Raw genomic sequence first — 22,287 nt, 5'->3', positions numbered from 1 at the left:
ATTACACGGTTATTTCTGAAAAATACAAATCCAAATTTTTAAAGAAATTGTTGAATGGGTTTATTGTAGAGAAATATACTAATAATACAGATAATGTACTTAAAACTAAAAAAATAAAATAAGTAAAAAACACTTTAAGTTCAACGGTTTCATTATGAATAAACATAATAATAATAATATAGATGATGTACTAAACGCTAGAAAATAATTAGATAAGTAGCAGATAGTAATTATCACACCCCTTTCTTGATTAATCTAGGGCATTGATGAAACTAAAATAAAATCGTGGGGCATGAAATGAAACTACTAACTGTAGATAATGGAAATCTGGCGTGGCCCATTTTGGATTAGCATTTTTCATAAATAACTGTGCTCTAATAGTCAAGTCCTTTCATTTGATAAACATATTTATGCAGTTTTGGAAAAAAATGTGGCACCATTTTGTGGTGACGGTCATTTTGGATTTGCATTTTTCATAAATAACTGTGTTTTACTAGTCAATCCCTTTCGTTTGATACCCATATTGATGGAGTTCTACGAAAATATGTATTCCACCATTTTGTAGCGACTGCCATCTTGGATTTACATTTTTCATCAATAATTGGGCTTGACTAGTCCCTTTCATTTGATTTTGAATTTGATTTGATTGATGGGGTTTGAAAAAAATATATATGGCTCAATTTTGTGGTGGCGGCCATTTTGGATTTGCATTTTTCATAAACAACTGCGTTCTACTAGTCAATCCCTTTCGTTTGATACCCATATTGAAGGGGTTTCAAGAGAATATGTTATCCACCGTTTTGTAGCGGCCGCCATCTTGGATTTATATTTTTCATCAATAATTGTATTGCACTAGTCAAGCCCTTTCATTTGATACCCATATTGATAAGGTTTGGAAAAAATATATATATATGGCGCCATTATGTGTTGGCGGCCATTTTGGATTTTTTTCACAAATAACCGTGTTCTTCTTGTCAAGCCCTTTCGTCTGATACCCATATTTAGAGAAAATATGAAATCCGCCATTTTATAGTGGCCGCGATTTTGGATTTTCAAGATAATGAAATACGTAGTTTTATAATGACTGCAGAGATAAAGGTGTGTTGCAAACTTCAGATCAATCGGTCAATAGGAAGGGGGCTAAGTATCTATTAATGTGGGACAGGGCTACAGACAGCTACACAGCTACCCACGTACATACAAACGGGTCATATAATCGACCCCGTCCTGTATAGCAAAGAGTTTTGCAGTTTCCCGAATCGAGAATCTTTGCTCCACACTCCATACTCCATACTAAGGCTTCTAACATACCCTTATGCAACTCCTTCAATGAGAAATTTAATCGTCAACTTTTGACCGTCCGGATTTAAAAGCATTTTCTGAATGTGCTTTTTATTCCGGACATGGGTTTGGGAAATTTACATTGATTTTTGATTTTTGACATTTTTAACAGCTAGGTACTATGTTGGACACTAAACTAAATTGAAAACAACTATCAGTCACATTAATTCAACATGCAACAAATGTTATGGTTTTGGCATGATATTGAATGTAATGAGAAAGTGTCCGGATTAAAAAGCGTCCGGATTCAGAAGCATCACTGTACTCCCGCACTTAACGACACTTAACGACAGGATGGCAGAATTGATCGCCGAAAAGAGAAAACATATTAGTATTTTGCAACGGTTCTTGACTAATTCCATGAATAGTATATATTAGACTGTCAAAAAAGTCCTGCGGTTTTCCGCGAGGTGTCGTTGTAAGCGCGTAGTTCTAGTTGTATTCATTGTATCGAGTCATACTATAGCTTGTTGGAAAGGTATTTTTGCGCGCCATAATATAGTCCTTGACAGTGTTTTGTTTGATTAAGTCGTTCGTGAGTTATAGTGTCGCAAATATGGAGCAAAATAAAGAGAAAATCCGACATATTTTACAGTACTACTATGACAAAGGCAAAAATGCATCTCAAGCTGCCAATAAAATTTGTGCAGTTTATGGACCCGATACAGTTTCCATTTTCACCGCACAACGATGGTTTCAACGTTTTCGTTCTGGTGTAGAGGTCGTCGAAGATGCGCCACGCTCCGGAAGGCCTGTCGTCGAAAATTGTGACAAAAGCGCTGAATTAGCCGAGAAAGACCGGCATAGTAGCAGCCGTAGCATCGGCCAAGAGCTGGGGATAAGTCATCAAACCGTTATTAACCATTTGAAGAAGCTTGGATTCACAAAGAAGCTCGATGTATGGGTGCCACACACGTTGACGCAAAAAAACATCTTTGACCGTATCGACGCATGTGAATCGCTGCTGAATCGCAACAAAATCGACCCGTTTCTGAAGCGGATGGTGACTGGCGATGAAAAGTGGGTCACTTACGACAACGTGAAGCGCAAACGGTCGTGGTCGAAGCCCGCTGAAGCGGCTCAGACGGTGGCCAAGCCCTCATTAACGGCCAGCAGGGTTCTGCTGGGTGTTCTGGTGGGATTGTCATGGAATAATCTATTATGAGCTGCTTCCCTATGGCCAAACGCTCAATTCGGACTTGTACTGCCAACAACTGGACCGCTTGAAGGTAGCACTCATGAAGAAGAGGCCATCTTTGATAAACAGAGGCCGCATTGTCTTCCATCAGGACAACGCCAAGCCACACACTTCTTTGGTGACGCGCCAGAAGCTCCGGGAGCTCGGATGGGAGGTTCTTTTGCATCCGCCGTATAGTCCGGACCTTGCACCAAGTGACTACCACCTGTTTTTGTCCATGGCGAACGAGCTAGGTAGTCAGAAGTTAGCCACAAAAGAGGCCTGTGAAAATTGGCTATCCGAGTTTTTTGCCAATAAGGAAGCGAGCTTCTATAACGGGTATTATGAAGCATCTCGTTGGAAACAAGGCATCGAACAAAACGGCGCATATTTGACTTAAAACAGATGATTGTAACTAATTTTATGAACAAATGAAAATTCAATAAAAATACCGCAGGACTTTTTTGACAGCCTAATATATTGACTCACTTTTGCTGTTTTTTACAAAATGATATCTTAATAAATGAAAACAAACTGGTTGAGGAATGCATTACACTTGGTTCGTTGTGGTTGGACAAAATTTTGAAAAATGCAGATCAGCGCTTCTACACTTCAAGACAACCAAGGCAAGTACCAGTGCACCAGTCAACCTAGCCGGCGTTATATAGTTTCGGCCGCCGAAGTGATCGAGTTAGCTGGCAAAGCTGCTCGCGACGATAAGAAAACCCGCATTCGGAACAGAACACTTTCGGTTCGGTGGACATCAAGACAACAGGCAGTTGCAGCGAGTGGCGAGTGGCAAACGCAATCGCAAAACGGCATCAGGTAACAGAAGAAAAAAGTTTGTTCTTTATACAAACTGCTTTGGTGGCAAATCCAAAACAAGGCGGCATCGAGGGCGTTCGAAATGGTTTTTTTCAAAACCACGAGTACTAAGTTTTCTAAATTGGAACCATTCCATAAAACAAGGCGCTTTTCAGGGCCATTAAATCTTCCAAAAAAGAGTTTAGGAAATACAGTTCAATGCTTTCTAAAACATTATCCAAAATAATAATAAAACACAAATTGATTTTTTCATCATTTGTTTGCCAGGATCTGATGAGTATGTGAATTTGGCAGTTGTTCTGAGCTTATTGATAGTTGGGGACTTAACTAATTATTCAATTTTCACCAATTCTTAAATTGTTTCCAGATTTAAAGTACAGTAATTTACAATTAGTTCGACATTTAGCTAATTGGACGGACATGTAATGCGACTTATTTAGTTGGACATTTTTGTAAAATTTTGACTTTTGTAAATTATGACCCCACATTGAAAGTCGACACTGTACCACTGTCATCGCAAATGTTCAATTACAGGTTAAAATCGCCTCCAATGCGACACTGAGTGGCGCTTCGGCACGTCGCATTGAATGTAATTTACTGTACAACATGTCACAATGCTGGATGGGAAGAAATTTTCCAACTGTGGCGAGTGGCAAATGCAATCGCTAAACAGAAAGGTTTAGCCGAACAAGATGGGGATATCGAGTGATAACAAAACAATAAACTCTTTATATTGAAGATAATTTTGTGATCCTGAAAAGGACCATTTTTAGCATGCATGTGAATCCAACGAGCGAACAAATCGTAATGAATGTATTTTTTTTGCCATCGCTCCCTTTTAACGCTCGTTCGTTCGTCTCGTTGGACTTGCCCCTCTGGCTGAGTCTGCCGATTTGTCTGTGTGTACCGCTAGAGTATAAAACACGCGGACCCCAAAAAATATATTATTTTCTTTCAAACCGTAAAGCCGTGTGGTTGTACGGCGTCGGCATCGTGGACGTAAGAAAGGAGGACAAGTTAAGGAAAAGGCAAAGTCTCACTCGAACCGTGCAGGTCTCCAGTTCCCTGTTGGTCGCATTCACTGATTGCTCCGCAAGGGTAACTAGGCCGAACGGATTGGTGCCGGAGCACCAGTATACCTAACAGCGATTATAGAGTTTCGGCCGTCGGAGTGCTCGAGTTGGCTTGCAAAGCTGCTCATGACAATCAGAAAACCCGCATCAAGAACAGAGCAGCTTCCGTTCGGCGCTCATCAAGGCAACAATTAGTTTCAGTGAGTGGCAAAGTGTTTCTCCGGCACGTCGCATTAAATGTAATTTACTGAACAACATGTCACAAGCTGGATGGGAAGAAATTTTCCAACTGTGAAAGCTGTGGCGAGTGGCAAACGCAATAGCTAAAATCTTGTTTGACCGAACAAGATGGGAATATCGAGTGATAACAAAAACACAACACCAAAGGTTCTTTTCAGAACCATCAACATATTCATAAAGAGTAAACAGTAAACTAATCCATTTTTCAGGTAGATAGGTAGGTATTCACGTAGGAGAAGAAAATAAAACAATATATTTAAAATATATATTTAACAAAAGCTGTCCCCTTTGTATATAGAGACGAATGAACTCTCAGAGTTTAAAGTCTCTCTAATTCAATACCTTCCTTCCTTCCCCTTTGTATAGTCCTACGTCACTCCGGTTATGTCCCCGACATTACCCACCCGTCTTTTTTTTTACAGTCTGCTTCACAGAATTTTTCGTTTGGAGCTGTTGTCAATTGACTGAATGGCATGGTCATTTTACAGTCGATAGATTATAATTTTCTGCATCCAATGGTGTAAGTAACTCAATTTTGATAAAATGGCCCTTGGTTCGTTTTGGCAGAACCCCGACCATATATTTCTCCATCGTACGATGCGATCACTCGGTGTAATCCAGTGCTTCGCCAAGTTGCTACTGCGTATTGTCGAAGGATTTGCGTCTCGGCTGGCAACAAATGGTCAGACCAATTTTCTGGATTGTGATATTTGGGTCGAATTTTGCTGATTCTTTTACCAAGTTTCGCGTATAATCTAATAAATAGTATTTGTTTCATGATTTGAATTCAATAACAAACATGATTTTTTTCCAACAAAACATTCATGTTTGTTATCAAATAAACAAAAACAAAAAGAGTTTTGGAACAAATTGGAACAATTGATAGAAATTCTCAAACATTAATGTATCCATGCATGGTTGGCGCTTCTGGTAGCTAAGTCTGAAGCACAATAGCTGTATGATACTTTTTTTTGATTTTTGATCAAAAATTCGTTCAAAATGATCGGTAATCGGACCTGGCGCATTATTGTGGTGCAAAATCCAAATGTTATCCTTCAACAAATCCGGCCGTTTGTGACGATTTTTCTCTCTCAAACGTCTTATAATGCCAAGGTAATACTATTTATTGACCGTATGGTCCTCCGGAAGTACGAAGGTTTCGAGAAAGAGAGAGAGAGAGAGAGAGAGAGAGAGAGAGAGAGAGAGAGAGAGAGAGAGAGAGAGAGAGAGAGAGAGATATTCAACTCACGGGTTAGCTCTCAAATTTTAATGACGATTTCTGAGAACCACTACTTTATTTTGTCGATGTATTCATCAGTTGAAGTGGAATGATGGTCGCTTTTGACGTGACAAATCGTTCTTCTCTTCTCGTCCGTATGACCGTAAATAACTACAACAATGTGCTCATTGCTGTGAAAGGGTTGTCAGCACAAGTTTCAGCTGCTTGCGTGAAGCAAGAGAAGCTACCCAAAATCAAGCTCAAAACTTTATCGAATCAAGCTACTCCAAATGATAAAGAACTCTGGTATTACTAAATTAATGGCGGGAGTCACTTCCCTATTCAAGCAGCCTTGAAGCTATGGGCGCAATCTGTATACCTAATATTGATTATGATTTTGTTCCTAAGCAGTTCGACTCATGAAGTTCTAAATGATACACTGCGAACTACAAATTAACCCTATTAACGAAATTCTAATCTTCCACAGACTCAGGGTCCAATCTCACCGCATTGCATCGTAACGCTGCCCAATTCCAACGGAATGCAGCTACTGCTTTGCTACGACAACGAGGGCGTTTATGTTAACACCATGGGACGGGTGTCGAAAAACATCGTTCTACAGTGGGGCGAAATGCCAACCTCAGTGGCATACATCGGCACGGGTCAGATCATGGGCTGGGGCAATAAGGCAATTGAGGTACGTATGCAGGGAGGGAACCTTTCTTGTTTCTTTTCTGGGGTGCAAACAGTTAATTATGTCAAACGAAAATATCTCGTTAATCAATATTTTCTCTAGATTCGTTCGGTCGAAACCGGTCACCTAGACGGTGTCTTCATGCACAAGAAAGCCCAACGGCTCAAGTTCTTATGCGAACGAAACGACAAGGTGTTCTTCAGCAGTGCCAAAGGTGGTTCATCCTGTCAAATCTACTTCATGACGCTGAACAAACCCGGAATGGCCAACTGGTAACGTGGGAAACAATCCGAAAGCTCGAGATAAACAATTTGTTGTAGGGATAGAGTGAATGAGAAATAAACAGTAGTGTGTGTATGAGGTATTATGGATGCGAACAATTTACCCTATGCTATGCAGAACATTCTGTTACAGTAGTAAGTCGTCCTTTGACGGGGGGTTTTACAAGCTCTTAGAAAGTTTAGTTCTTTTTTCATGGCGAACAGGCAAATGAGAAAAGTGCTTATAGTGACGGACAAGCACATACGATTAAGTAAATTGTGTTAGTGAGACAATTGTAAAGGAAATTCGTATATATACATAGAAATAATATCATTAAGCGCTTAATGTTTAAATCGCATTATCCGTGCTGAAACAATGGTTTTCAAATCCCCGAGGTCTCCCTTCATTTCCCAAGGAGATCGAGGAACACCTTTCCCAGTGGGATAATCGAAGAGGCACCCCTTCTTTTCGCCACCATTCTGTTCACCTTTTCAATCAAAATCAGCTTCTTCCAACGCGGAAGGAATATACGTTTTGAATGTTGCAAAGTGCGACAGTAAGCGCAAAAATCAATCAAATTAAATTTACTCAAACTCAATCGTTTCCCTTCTCACACAACCCATTAATCATAATCGTCGTCATTAAGAAGCATAGAGTAGCCAAAATGAGAGACACATTTTAACACGAACAAAGCGGACCGATTGTTTTAGAATTTTGTAAATAGCGAAGAAATTGAACGCAAGTTACCCTACGTTCCATTTCACTCTCGCAAATGCCGTTGTAATTAGTTATTGCACTACTTGGAAAATCTACTTTGAAGACTTCGGGAAAAACTTTTAGAAATTCATGAAAGGCAGATTCAAGGCTCCACAGAATTTTGATGGCTTTCCAAATTTTGTGGCAGTCTCAGTATTTAAAAAAAATAATCAAAAAAATCAACCTTTTCTGTTCCTTTTCTAATATTTTTATACATGAAGCATTAAACCTATATGTTTCCCTTCACAAAATATTATAATTTTCTCACTTATAATCGCACTATAACTGAGGAAAGCAGTGGAGAAATAATTGAAGTATTTTTTTCGAAACAAAAAAAAATCAAGGGAGGAGATTCAAGATTTGATATTCAATACCGTGTGGTTATACAAATTTCATTTAAACTTTCTATAGAATCAGAACTTTGTATTATGTGCTGTACAAGTGCCATTTTCTTTTTTAGCATCCTGTTTTTATTTTGTTCAATTATATTTGTGTTTTTACGTTCTATTAATAATGTGCAATAAAAAAACTGAAACGAGCAATTCTACCATATTTTAAATTGAGCTTGAACACAGCAACAGGGAGTTGTACTGGTTACAACTATCGAACGTTAAAATTGAAACCAAGTCTGAATGAAAACGCCCCGTCACGCGCCACCTATACATTCACTCTGAGCACTTTTACATTCGATCGCATTTGCATCATTCAAATACAATTTTAAAACACACACACACACATACACTTTCGTCAGCGAACAAAAGTTAATGCCGAGAGATAGTTTCAGAGAGCAGCACACGTTTAACGCAAACAAAAGCAACCAATGCTAAACAACAAGAACTAGAATGTAATTAAACAATATATAATTGTAAGACCAGAAGTTAGGGACTTTTTAAATAAATCAAACGAAACTTCAACCAATCGACAAACCAATGGATAAATTGAAGTTTTATGGGTTCAATCGCCATACATATAGAAAAGAAATGCCTTTGAACAATATTTAGCAGAAGAAAACAAAAACTCATTCATAGCGATAGCAATAAAGCTAAACACACACACTAATAACGTCTGATTATTTCATGGCTGTTTTGATTTACTGAATCAAAGAAACGAAAACAAAATTTTCACCTTTTGGCACTTTCATTAACCCATCAGTCTCTTATTGGACGCTATTATTAGTCATCCTACTCGAAACGTGCTCACATTCATAACCCAACATTCTCATACTCGTACTCATAATATACAACCTCTCTCTCATACGCATACACACACACACACGTACACGCGTCACACATCCGTTCATGAAGTGAACACTAACACAAGTATTCTTAGAAACGAACAAAGTTATCTCTTTCATATCTTTATTATTAGTGGTGCGCTTTTATTGGATGGTAGTGTTTAAACGAAAGAAAAAAGAAATAATGAAGAGCGTCCCAGAAGAAAAAAATGCCAATACAAAATCACACGCATACCAGTAAAGAAAAAAACGTTTTTATAACTTGTAAGTTGAACAAAGCTAAACACAAACACGTATATTTTTTCGTGGTCATGAGTATAGAGATTACCCTCGTACAGACAACACACACACACACACGCATGCATCTTATCTTACTCTATAATTATTGAACAAAAAATGATTAAGAACAAATCGAAGTGGTAAAAAAACAAATCTTTTAATAAAACAAAAATATTATGAATATATAAACGAATTGAAAGTAATTATATGATAATAAATATTTAATGAAAAAGAAAACCACATAACTCGTTATGAAGGAGAATTCACGCAGTACATTATGGATAAAGGCATAGGCAACAACAGAAAGCGCAGGAACAAATTTGACAAAAAAACAACAAAAATATACGCTATCAAAAAGGTCACATGCATGCGCATATATGAAGCAAGGGATTATGGGGAAGGAGTAAACAAAAAAAAACAACAAAATCACGTGAAATGAAGACAGACACTCAGTGGGGTTGGTGGATGAGGTGAATCATTATAAACAGAGGAAAAAAAGAGGAAAACTGATAGGAACATATGATGAAAGAAGAACAATTAGACAGTAATAGGAATATTTATAATAAAAGTGATCAAAATGATATGCGCGCTGGTGATTGATCCGAAACGAAATCCTTCGAAACTTCAATGGGAAAAATGAAGACTGCATAAACTGGAAATGTCAGTGACAGGAGTCGACATTTCAGAATCGAGTTACTGTAAAGGTTGAACAAAGGTAATCTTGGCAAAAGTTTTGTAGGGATGACATCTATAAATAATTGTTCCATTCTTATTTACTATTTCTACCACCAATAGCCAGTGGGAACAGAGATGTCTAGTTTCAATAATTGCATTCCGCCAACATACGAACAATACAGTGGTAGACATTCGTTTAGCCGCACTTGAAAAAAAAACTTGGAACACTTACAAAACAACTAGGAATGTTCTTTTTATCGGGATACTTATTTGTTGTAGTGATAGTATATTCAAGTCACTTTTATTGAAAGGACTTGCGTCACAATCACACACACACACAAGGCGGCATCGGTGGATATAAACATTCAAACGTCGTTTCTCCCGAGACATACGTTTAGCCACAGGGCATAAAAATCGAGTTTTCGCATAATCACCAAGCCTTTATATGTGTTTTTTGAAAAAATACTTGGGAATGTTCAATTTACAAGATAAATAATAGATGTGCAACGTAAGAAGTTGGTCAGATTAGTGATTTACGTAGAATTTAAAGGAATGGCGAAAGGTATTCTATTGACGGAAGAGGGGCGGAAAATAATAAAGATATTCAGTGAACAAAAGTTTTCTAATCGCTCGATCGTAGCAAAAATTGGTCTATCTTAGAAAGTGGTACGGAATTTCTTTAAATAGTGCCAGAAATATGGGATATAACGACCAACAAATGGGAACACCAAAGTCACTTTGCGTCTTAAAGGTCGAATAAGACACGAAGCAACCAGGAAACGATGTCCTGCTCATACATTAAGGCAGAATCGGTTGTTCCAGTAACGAAGAGGCATATTGCGCGCATCTTGAAGGAGTCACCAAACATCATGTGGATGAAACTTCAAGGGAAGCCGAAACTGACCGCCACCCATAAGCAGAACCATCTCATTTTCGCCCGACAATACATGGAATAGAAACTAGAATAGAGAAATGTTGTATTTTCCGACGAAAAAAGTTCAATTTGGATGGTCCGGACTGTTACAGTTGCTATTGGTACAATTTAAGTCAACGGCATGCCGTGAGATCGAAGCGAAACTTTGGGGGCGAGAGTTTGACTGTGTTTTGACGTTTCCTATCACAGCAAGCTTCTCATTTGTTTTATTTCCACCCGAATGAACTCCGAAAAGTATCTTCAATTACTGGAGGACGTTTTGATTGGCCATATTGAGAATAACGCTACCGAGGATGTCGTTTTTTCAGCAGGATTATGTATATATCCACGTTTCCAAGCAATCGAAGGCATGGTTTGCCGAGTAGGACATTTCGCTTCTTGAATGACCTGCTGGCAGTCGATTGCAATCCCATAGAGAATCTATGGAGAATCTTGGCCTAGATGATCTATGCATACGGATGACAATTTGATAACATTTCTAGTCTCAAGGCAGTAATTCAGGAGTGTTGGGCTATAATCAATATGGCAACACTTTAAAAGCTGTCTGACTCGATGCCAAATCGAGTTTTCAAAGTGATCCGAAATGGAGGTGGACATACTAAATATTAGCTACCGATTGGACTCGAAATTTGTCGCAAAAATTTTCTTTTATTGAAATTTTAGGATGCGGCTAAACGAATGTCCACCCTGATTCCACATATTTGATATACTTAGAAAACAAAAAGTGAATTTATACTTTTTTTTAGAATGAATTCGATGAAAATAAACAATAATCGTCTTTAATGAGCAAAACTGTACAAAGAATTGACTTATTTTTAAAAATATTGAGGAAAAATAGGATGCGGCTAAACGAATGTCTACCACTGTATATCTGGTGTCAATCTTGTTCATTATTCTATGGCTCATTGCTCTACACCAGTGTTGTATCGTCTGCTAAATGGAATATGAACCAACGTGAATTCTTGCTCGGTCAGCCTTCCCTCATTCTCCATGTAGCATGAAATGAGAAAAGTTTCTTCGGCCGGAGAAACTCAAATCTTTCAAACTGAATTGCTAATGCAATAGAGAAAATGAGTTATTAAACATGCAAGAAACAGTCCGTGACATGAGAAGTATCATTAAAGTGCAATCAAGACAACGGCATTTTCTTAGCGCTACATCGGTTAAGTATTTTAAATTCTACTGAAGAGGCTCCAAAATAGTAAATTTGCCTATTCTAGGGAACACCAAAGCCAGAATCTCCACAACATGGCAAAATTGAATGATTATCAATATGAATATGAAGATAATCATTAATAATTTTGGTACAGTGATAACATACGATACCCATCTCACATCTCATCATCTAATTTTATGTGAAAAGAGATTGCACTTACCAGTCCAGAGGTGGAGATTTATGTTCCTTATATCTTAATATCATATCTCAAGACAATATTGGGAAACGTTGAATGGATACAACTGGTATTCATATCGTTATTGTCTGACTTGTGGTTAAAAGCTTGGTGTTAACTTACTCCTGATATGGCCACATTCTTGTGTAACGTTTGTAAGCAGACACAATTGTCGATTTTCTTAGTTTGATTATGTTGTAACAATTGGCTTGTATAACCTTATGACCAAATTCCCAGTCAATGTCATTTGAATCGTCTATAACGAGACGAAAGATAGAAAGGTAATGCTAGACATGCGTATTACTTTATGTTGATGAAAAAATATTGATCATGCTCAATTCGCTTGATTAAATAATATAGAGCTCGAATCTCTATGTAAGATAATCTTCAATCAGCAATTGCTCAGTTCACTCATATGTACATATTTGTTTAACTAAATTCACGTGAAGGTTGATTTTTAATAAGACAAGCATTCAAGAAGTTCTCATGCATCATGCATCCAAAGAAGCTTCTAAAGAGGGTCAATTCATTTTCTTATGCTTATGGGAAATCACTTCATTTTTCGACCTTAAATAAATTGAATAAATATAATACTTCATGTAGGGTCTTTCAATTTAGACACAGGAAGGTAAACGCATATAAAAGCTATTAGTGTTCATGTGTTTATCGAAAAATCAAATTATAAGTTTTATTTTGCCAATTGAATTGATATAACTGAATAATTCATCTCGCAGGAAGCAAATTTCGTTCATGTTGCTGAGCTGGCAGAATTCAACTTCGTATTGAGGATTATTTGTGCTCCCGTGGTTGAGTGGTTGCCGGGGGTTCGGGTTCGATTCCCGTTTTGGCCGGGAGATTTTTCGTCGAAGACGTTTCTTCCGACTTGCACTGTGGTTATGTGTATATTCAAGAGCTTGCCACTCCAGAATACGTTCAAGGCGTGTTATCCGGCCTAAAAATCTCAACTAAGTACTACTAATAAAAGTTACGCTCCACTGGGAACGTTAGTGCCATCCAAGAAGAAGAATATTGAGGTTTATTTCCAAGAAGCATCAGGCAATTACTTCATCTTTTCGGATACCCTTAGTTGAGGCCCTTCGGTAGATGACGACTAATAGCCAACAACTAATCCCCAACACAAGAGAGAGAACAGATTAATATAATAGGAGTACCGGTAAGTTTCTCCGTTTTTTTCAAAAATTGTTGCTTTATTCTGCGAAAATGGTTACAAATTTAATATTCAAAGTATTGCCCATTGCTAGTCACGACTTTTTCTCATCTTTCTGGCAATTCAAGGATCCCTTTGCGGAAATAATCGGCCGGTTTGTCGGCTAACCACGGATTGATCCAATTTTTGACTTCATCTAAATTGGAGAAGTGCTGGTCAACCAGGCCATGTTGCATCGATCGAAAAAGGTAGTAATCGGACGGAGCAATATCTGGAGAATACAGCGGGTGGGATAGGACCTCTCATTTCAGCGTTTCCAAGTATGTTTTAACCGGCATTGTCGTGCTGCAAAATAACTTTATCGTGTCTTTGCTCGTATTGTGGCCGTTTTTCCTTCAGTGCACGGCTCAATGATTTCATTCGGTTTTAGCAGCTCATGGTACACCACACCCAGCTGGTCCCACCAAATAGACACAATAACCTTCTGGCCGTGAATATTCCGCGCGCCCGACGATGCAAGAAACCCTTTCTTTTATGCAGTTGGAGCAGTTGTTCGCACGTGAAAAAACGTTCAAACCTTTTTGGCGGTCCGGAACGTTCTTCGTCTTCCAAGTCAAAATTACCACTTTAAACCGTGCAAACCACGTCTGACACGTTCGCTCAGTTGGAGCAAGGTCACCATGGTCCACCAAAATGCGATGACTTTCCGCAGCTTTTTCTTCATATTGAAGTAATAGAGTAATACTCCTCGCAAAACCACTCTCGTTGGTACGAAATTCGACATATTCGAAATGGCAAAAAAAACATGTTTGCGCTTCAACTTTTTGACATATACTGAAAAAGACGCGCAATGACAGTAGCCTTCCAACGAATGTCTTGGTTGAATGGTTTGGAAATAGAGGTGCATATTTAAGCAATACATCTAGTGGACATCAATGCATGTTGTTGTGAAAACAATTATGATGAAATTCATCGCACAGTTTGGCAAGATACGGATGAGAACGCCGTCAACATCCAATTCAAAAATTAACCCTCGAGGGTTAAGGGAGACGACAGAGACGAATTATGAACTCGCAACGCCTGCTTTATGCAATCGGGTTATGTGGTTCTGATGAGGCCTAGTTTAACTTTTTTGTGTTCTTCCTTTTCCTTATTAATTCCGTTATATTGTTTCTCTCGTATCACTAATATAAACTGACCAGACGTCCGTTACGCGGGACAGTCCCGCATTTCAACAAAATGTCCCGCGTAAGATTCCGTCCCGCGAAACGTCCCACATTTGGCAAAAGAATCGAAAATGTCCCGCGATATCAATATATTTCAATATCACAATTTGATCATGTTGATTTTCTTAAATGGATGAACCTCAAAAAAACTTTTATTTGGCAGACTGTTCAAGAGCGCTTCTAATGCATCCAAAGATTAATACGTCGAGCTGGTTTCATCGCACCGACATTAGGCTTTTTGTTTAGAGAGTGTCATCTTGAAAATGATTTTTATAAAAGTCCCCTATTGATCCGCAGGGACCAACGTGAGTCAGACAAAAAAATTATCTTTAGTCCCCTACCTCGGTCAGGGCTTAACGTTTTAAACAAGCCGGAAGAACTAGTGTATACTCGACAGGAAGAGGAGGAGTTGTTTGATGAAGTATCGTAAATGAAGCGCTGAGCGGTCTTACGGAAGTTGGCCGGAACCTGAACCATGGCCGATGAAAAGATGTACATCGGCGTGTTATTATACCTTTTCGTGGCTTTGATGGTCGTCTGTCTTTCTATTTTGACCATTCGCCCAAAAGTTCTCTATCGGGCGCAGCTGGGGAATGTTGGGAAGGTTGGTAGTCTTCGCGATAATGTTTATCTCCAGCCGATCCATCCTCCAGTGATCTTTTGGCATAATGGGCTGATCCCAGGTTCGGCATAAAGACCACATCACCTTCCCGACTCCGGCAAGCACTTCGTATTATATATCTCCCCGTTCACGATATGACTCGAAAGAAAAGCGGCCTTCACGTATGTCAGAGAAGGACCTTCTTCGAGAACATGATGTGAATGATATATTCGACGTCATCGCTTACCTGGGGAACGTAAAGTACCCGGTCCCTTGCCATTCGTTGAATTCTAGTATCAAGTACGTCTCGTCTTTCATTATGAGTACGAAAAGAAGTTTTTCACTTCTTTCGCCGAAAAGAAGTTTTTCACCAGCACTCCTTCTGGGCGATTGCCTACTGCTCAGATACGGCCGGTCTCGTCTGACGCTTCCGCATAAAAATGGTTGCTTCGATATCCCGGCTTAAGGAGGGGCAAAGATATTGTAAATGCCAGATCGGCTATATCTGGCGGACACAAAGTGCCTCAGGATGTCCAACTCCTTCGCTGTGGGGTGGAGCTTGCAGTATGGAAAAATCATCAAGTTGCTTGACAGTGCTGCTGCTGTGACTCAACATCATTGAATCATTTTTGTTGCAGAGTTAATACACGTAAGATTTAAAGAAAATTTGTTCCTATAAATTATCTTTCATCACCATCCGAAATTATTCCTTTTTTTTAATGCATACGTTAACACTAAAATCGATGAAAAATGAATTGGAATTTTCGAGCATTCCATTCGGTAAGTTGACGAAAATTGTAGAATTTGAATCGTGCTTGCCAGGCGTAAATGCTCTCATTGAGCGAGTGATTTTCGGGCGTAAACAAAATCTGAACCACCGAAAAATCACAACTGAGTGCCGATACTCAGAAAGAAATAATACTGAACTATGAAATAATACTGGCCAGACTATGGTTTATGTTCACATAACGTATATACATAACGTTTTGTTTTTGTGTCCCGCGTTAGACCTCTGACCATCTGGTCACTTTACACTAATAGCATGGTAATGAGATTTTTTAATTTTTTTCTTTAGTAAAATTTCTGCATCACATCACATATGTTATTCGTCTGTTTAAAATAAACGTATCTCATCTGTTTTATTGAACATATCGTTTGAAAAATACCTTTGAGAAACTTTTCTTACCAAAGCAAATGACTTCGAAGCAGTTTTATATCCACTTTTTATACGTTGAGAGTGATCCATTTTTTAAAATTGTTTTCTACTTACTCAGTACAATTTTCAGTTACAATTTGAATGATAATTTAAACACTGAATATATAAGAAAAAACACTGAACAGAAAAAAGATATTTCGAAATTACATTAAATTATTTCTACGTATTTATCACAATAAACAAAATATTTTCTTAGATAAACAATTGAATAATTATAAAATGTCAAGCATTATCTAAATGCGGTCAATCTCTCGTTTGGGCTAATTTGTGCCCTTGAATTGTACCGGTCAAATGGGGCAACTAGGAATACATTAATGATACTGCGAAAACAAACGTGAATAGGTGCATATCATTCTATCCAAGGGGAATATGAAAAATAAGACAACGAAACCAACGTACGCACAAGCCAGCGAGCTTTTCTTTCCTAATGCTACTGGCACATATAACGGTTTTGCTCAGCCCAAAGGGAGTCTAAAGAGAAGCGAAACATCGCATCGCAAGCCTCACTTCTGTGTGATTCTACAGCCAGTCAATTTGGGTAAATTTCACTGCTCCGCTCCGTCATTTTCTAATCGGGAAGTAATGCACAGCGCAAGATGCAGTAGTTTAGGATCAGCACCAATATCGTCATCAATTTTTCACAATTGTCTCCCACCGCTACCGTGTTATCGATCAAGTACACAGTGAGGTAAAGGTGGTGATGGTAAAGATGTAATCGAGATGTAATCGTCTGTGGTGAATACAGTTCTCTTCTAGACACATGCATTACGTACCTTGACAACAAAGCCAAAAACTTCGACATATGACCAACTTGTTCTCGTGAAAACCAGAATAAATCTATTCTAGAAAAACATGGCGTTTTCAGGGCCACCGAATGTTCCACTAAAGCGTTATTTCAATACAACTCAATGCAACAGTTTGATGCGTTCTGAGGTAATACCTGAAATAATAAAAAGAAAACGGATTCTTATTCTTTGTTTGCCTGAGAGCCTTTGTTTGCGTTCGCTCAGTTGGAGCAAGGTGGTTTTAAGAGAAAGAAGAGCAGTATGTCAAAATGTTGCTCGCGCAGCAATCCGACGCTCTCGCACGTAAAGGTGGTAAAATTGCTGGATGTGGCCAAATAGATCTTGACAAACGTTTTAAAAGTGTTCAAGGAGCATCTGTCTACCGCCAGGAAGCCTGGAAGCGGCAGCAATCGTAAACCGGACGTGGGAGCAACGACGAAGAAGATGGCGGCGAAATATAAACGGAATTCTAACCTCTCCATTCGGGACGTCGTTGACTAGTTCAATGTGTCCCATAAAACTGAAGCGGACCAAGAAACGGGTAATCGACGTTTAAGAAGATGAAAGTGACGAACCGAGATTACAAACAAAACACGTCTGCAAAGCAGCGGTCCCGAATGCTGTAAATGAATCTACTCATAAAGTTCGACTGTGTCGTCATGGACAACGAAACTAATGTGAAGGCGAATTTCAAGCAGCTTCCGGGATAGGAGTTTTATACCGCATCAAGAAAAGGGAAGGTGGCCGAAATTTTCAAAATCATCAAACTATCGAAATTCCCGATAAGTTCCCGTCGGGCAGGCCATGCATATATGGTCTACAAAGCGGCATTTTCATCACTACGGAAACTATCAATCAAGAGATCTACGTTCAGAAGTGCCTGGAAAAGCGGCTGCTACCATTCCTAAAGCAACATTGTAGACCTGTGCTGTACTGGCCGTTGCTGAACGCATTATGATGTGAAAATTTAATACCTAAACCGAACGGTATCGTATGCACAATTGTCTTTCTTGTTCCACATTGTCACAATATATTCATAATTTATTGTTGAACGTTAACGTTGTGTTTGCAACCGGTACATCGTCATCGACGTACTTCCGATTGACCGGCACATCCTTCGGCTTAGTGGACCACCACTACACCTAACCCATTAAGGACCTTTAATTACCTTCTGGTCTGGCCATAAGCAAGAAATGCCCCTCCCGTCAGAACCACTCCGGTACCGTCCTGAGCCCATCGATATTCTTCGGCGAGAGGAGACGCTTTGTAAAGGTCAACGCTCCATATGTCACCTGGCCGAAGACTCATGTTAGTAGCATGGTAATGCAGCTGAAGTCTGATCCTCCACTCTCTCTCTCCATCAAGGGATGACTCTCCGAAATCGACAGTCATCAAACCGAAAGTATCCAGAGAAGGTGAGTGTACCTTTTCAATGTTGAGACGCGTGAGACCGGGTAAAGACAGTAGACAATCACACATTAGAAGTTGTATCAATATAAAATGGAAGACACTTTGTTGGAATTTTACGATAACTCGAGTAGTGTGAAGAGTCGGCTATCAACTGTCGTATTTCAACCTACTTCTAGAAAGGCAAAATCAGTGATATTTACATATCTTATCGCTATGCTCTGCTGCAACTACAACCTGAGTTCACCGTCTGTTGCATACCTGTGTGGGATTGTGTTTATATGAACCTAGCAGATTATGAAACCAGCAATAGATAGTTTGAAAAACTTTTGTAAATAATCTTTATTCCTTATGATTTAAACATTTTTCTAATTACAATAGCTTTAATTTAGATAAAAATTCTTTATTTACTTTCTAACAAATTTTGCGTGTTCAGACTGATTTCCTGTCGATTGAATTTTCAAATGCCGCTTCCACAGTTATCTCTTAAATCGAACGAGGTGCCGGCTCGTCCAGTTAACTCAGCTAACAACCGTGTCCTGCGGCACAAGTTCGAACAAACCAACACAAAAATGGTACAGTTGGGCTCATTCCATCATCATGACGGTAGAATGTATTGTTCCGAACGACATTATTCCACTCCCTGCTCCAAAGACTCTGCCACTAGCAATGCCACCAATGACGGAGAAAGCGCCTAACAAAAACTTTAGCACACGACGCAGGGCGCTCATGTTTTCCGTATTGTTTTTCTCAGGAACTTCCTGGAGAACCTCCCGGGTGCTTACCGCGTCCGAACAACACTGCGGCCGAAGCTAGACTGAGGCGCGTGGTTGGTTTTGTCTCTTTGATCCGCGCGCGAAACTTAATTTCTACTGTTGGAGATGAATGGTGGCACCCCGAGGGGAACACATTGGCGCCGGTGAGAAGTTCCCTCTTATTGTTCCAAGTTAAGCCGGTTTAGCTGGCAGCAAGTCATGTATCGTTGTGCGAAAGTTGAACCTTACGGAGCCCATTCGTTTAAGCATAGTCAGCGTTGTCGTTTTTATCTCAATGCAATTACATGATCATGACATTGACCGCCAAAGTTTTTTTTTCTCTCTCTGTCTAGTTACTATCAATTACGAGACAGCAACTCTCGTGTGAAGCTTGCGTTGCCCGAGTTTTGACCCATAGAGGGAATTTGAAATAAGTTCTCAACCTCAAGACAACCCAGATGAAAAGTGAAACATTGATTCGTTTTTTGCACACTCCATCGACATGATACTGAGACTTTGCGCATTATTGCTTCCGCCAAAACAGAAACTGCGAGCGATTGACCTATTTTATGAAAACTTTTTCGTCTTATTTATGTCTTTAGATAAAATGTCATACTAAAACCAGTTTACTTTCACTCTTTTTTCGATCCATTTACACGCAAATTTTAAAGATGTTATGAGTTTCGCATCTATGTGTTTTGTGTTTTATTTCCAGACGAATTCAACGCCAACATAAGCAGGCCTGCATGCTTATTTTGCGTTTACATGTCGTCACGTGTTTATGACATTATCAAAGTAATAATTACTAATGCAGCCTGTACTATCACGTGGCGACCTATGATAATAATAGTAACTATCATGGCAATAAGGGAATAAGGCAATCCAATAAGGGAATAAGGCATTTCCAATCATCTTTGTGGGTGCACAGATTCATTCCGATACACGGACATGTTTCAACAATGTTTACTTCGTCACGCTGCAATGGTTTTATGGAGCAAAAAAATGACAATGCGATCTACAGGTGGTTTCTACCTACTACCAGAGCACGGCTGGGATCAACTGTTATCATTTCAAGAAAGTTGCAAAGATACTCGATTGTTTGGGGCGTGAAAAACGAACAAATATGCAGACTTGGGGAGCAGAGACACTTTTTTGAGTCTCTTTGAGTGCACGGGAACCTCGGTAAGTTTTGAGATAATTAGGTAAATGATCATTACAATAGATCGAACTAATGGTCGCAGTGGTACAATGCTCCTACAGAAGATGAAGGTAAATGATGTTGGTTTTTCTGATTTGAGGTGTTTTCACGCAACTAGTGAATGCAAATCGATTTTTTTGGCGTAGAACTACGTCTTTCAGGAACGGTGCCAAATCAGGAAACAGGTCACGTTTTTATGAAATAAAGTTTACGTTAATAACTATTTTCATGATTTGCATACTAATCGAATCGGAAATTCTCTAATATTTGTTTGATACATTTCACATACATTTCATACATTTCGCTAATCTCTAAACGGTTTAAATTCATGAAAACTGGAAAAACTTCGTTTTTTCCCATACATTTGTTCTGCCGATTTGTGTGCTAACCCTACCCGTATTTCGAATGCTTATAACTCGAACATTTCTTAACAGATCGGAGAGATGTTTGCATCAATTGATAGGAAATATTTCTACGCGTCTATCACAATTAATATAAAATTATTTTTCATCAAATGAACAATTGAATAACTGTAATTTGTAAAAGCGTTATTTAAACGCCCTAACTGCCAAGTTTTGATTGGCCCGATTTACGGTTTCCCCAACACAGACTTGAAAATCGATGTACATGTGGAAATCCGCTTTGCAAATCTACATGCAAGTCGGGGGTATTTTTGTTCCCACCGAGCTGTGTTTCCCTTGCACGAACTTCAAAATCAATGTGCCTGGGGGAATCCGACTTGCAAATACATGTAAGTCGGGGATATGCTTTGGTGTAGAGTACTTTTGTACTCGCTTGTCGTTGTGCAGACCGGAATATGATTCCCTAAAACGTACTCTTAAACTGAGAAGCCTATTTTAATTTCTCCTGTGTTTCATCAGTTCTCATCATCGTAACAATTTACTGTGATTGCTTAGTAAGTGTTTCGCAGTTGACTATAATATATAATCAAGTGTAATGTAATTTTCGTTCAAAAAATTACAAAATAAAGTGTCCGAAATTTGAATTCAAACTGTCCGAAAATTGATTTAGTGTCCGAAGTTTGATTTTTATTCGTTTCGTTTGAAAAGCATTTTATTTGATGATTTTTTTATGTTTTCAATCAAATAGGTACCAGAGTAGAAAGCTTAAAAGCATATTGAACTAATTTATCAAAAATATCAACCAAATAATACTGTATTCATAACTACGCGGATTTCATCCGGGAAGATCCTAATCCATGGAGTGGCGACAACATCGCAGAATTTCAGTGTGAAATTCCGAAAACATCTAGAAGCTTTGCGAAACTCTACCCATCGGTCCGGGGAAAAGTGAAAACACGAAAATGTTGTGCCAAATATCAAAGGTAGTTTTTCTGTTTGTATGATTCAATCCTGATTGGTACATTCAGAATATTCTAATTACAGATTGTACGAAATGTGGCGAAAGAAATCTCTGTATTGGAAGTCGAAATTCAATCAGCTGAGCAAGCAGTTCGTAGAACCACAGTGCCTCGTAAAGTGTTCAATAAAGACCAGATTCAGGTGGCAAGATAGCCGAAGTATGTTCATTTAATTAATTCATCGATCCTGATTTTTTTGCCTTTTGTTTGAACTCGAATGGAATAAATGTTGTAATTCGAGTAATTTGTATTTTTGTTTTAATAAAAGAAAATTGTTTTATAACGTCCGAAAACTCAAACAATAATAAATTTTAGCGGGATGTACAACTGACCCAGCAAACATTAAATCGTATAATTTTGCACGTGCCAAGTCTTACAAGAAATCCGAATAAATCATAATCGCATATAATACCAATCAAAGTATGTATCGTGTATATTTGAAATCGCATAA

At 38.7% G+C, this 22,287-nt stretch overlaps 1 protein-coding gene and 1 long non-coding RNA gene across 19 annotated transcripts in view; both read left to right on the top strand.

Moving 5' to 3' along the window:
* LOC129771859 (serine/threonine-protein kinase mig-15) overlaps positions 1-9,305 on the top strand; it is a 184,028-nt gene extending 174,723 nt beyond the window's left edge. For all 18 annotated transcript variants that reach the window (XM_055775954.1, XM_055775955.1, XM_055775958.1 and 15 more), the window contains 2 exons: positions 6,363-6,572; positions 6,672-9,305. In XM_055775954.1, the coding sequence (XP_055631929.1) occupies positions 6,363-6,572; positions 6,672-6,845 (384 nt within the window). In that variant the 3' untranslated portion in view covers positions 6,846-9,305. The remainder of the gene's footprint in view (positions 1-6,362; positions 6,573-6,671) is intronic.
* An 8,027-nt stretch (positions 9,306-17,332) lies between these two features.
* LOC129771878 (uncharacterized) lies at positions 17,333-21,992 on the top strand. Its single transcript, XR_008742493.1, has 3 exons — positions 17,333-18,510; positions 21,566-21,800; positions 21,862-21,992. It is a non-coding gene; the product is annotated as an uncharacterized LOC129771878 (long non-coding RNA).
* Positions 21,993-22,287: the final 295 nt, after the last annotated feature.

Source organism: Toxorhynchites rutilus, chromosome 2 (genome assembly GCF_029784135.1).
Source record: "Toxorhynchites rutilus septentrionalis strain SRP chromosome 2, ASM2978413v1, whole genome shotgun sequence".
Taxonomy (NCBI): domain Eukaryota; kingdom Metazoa; phylum Arthropoda; class Insecta; order Diptera; family Culicidae; genus Toxorhynchites; species Toxorhynchites rutilus.
This window is presented reverse-complemented; position numbering and strand designations above follow the sequence as displayed.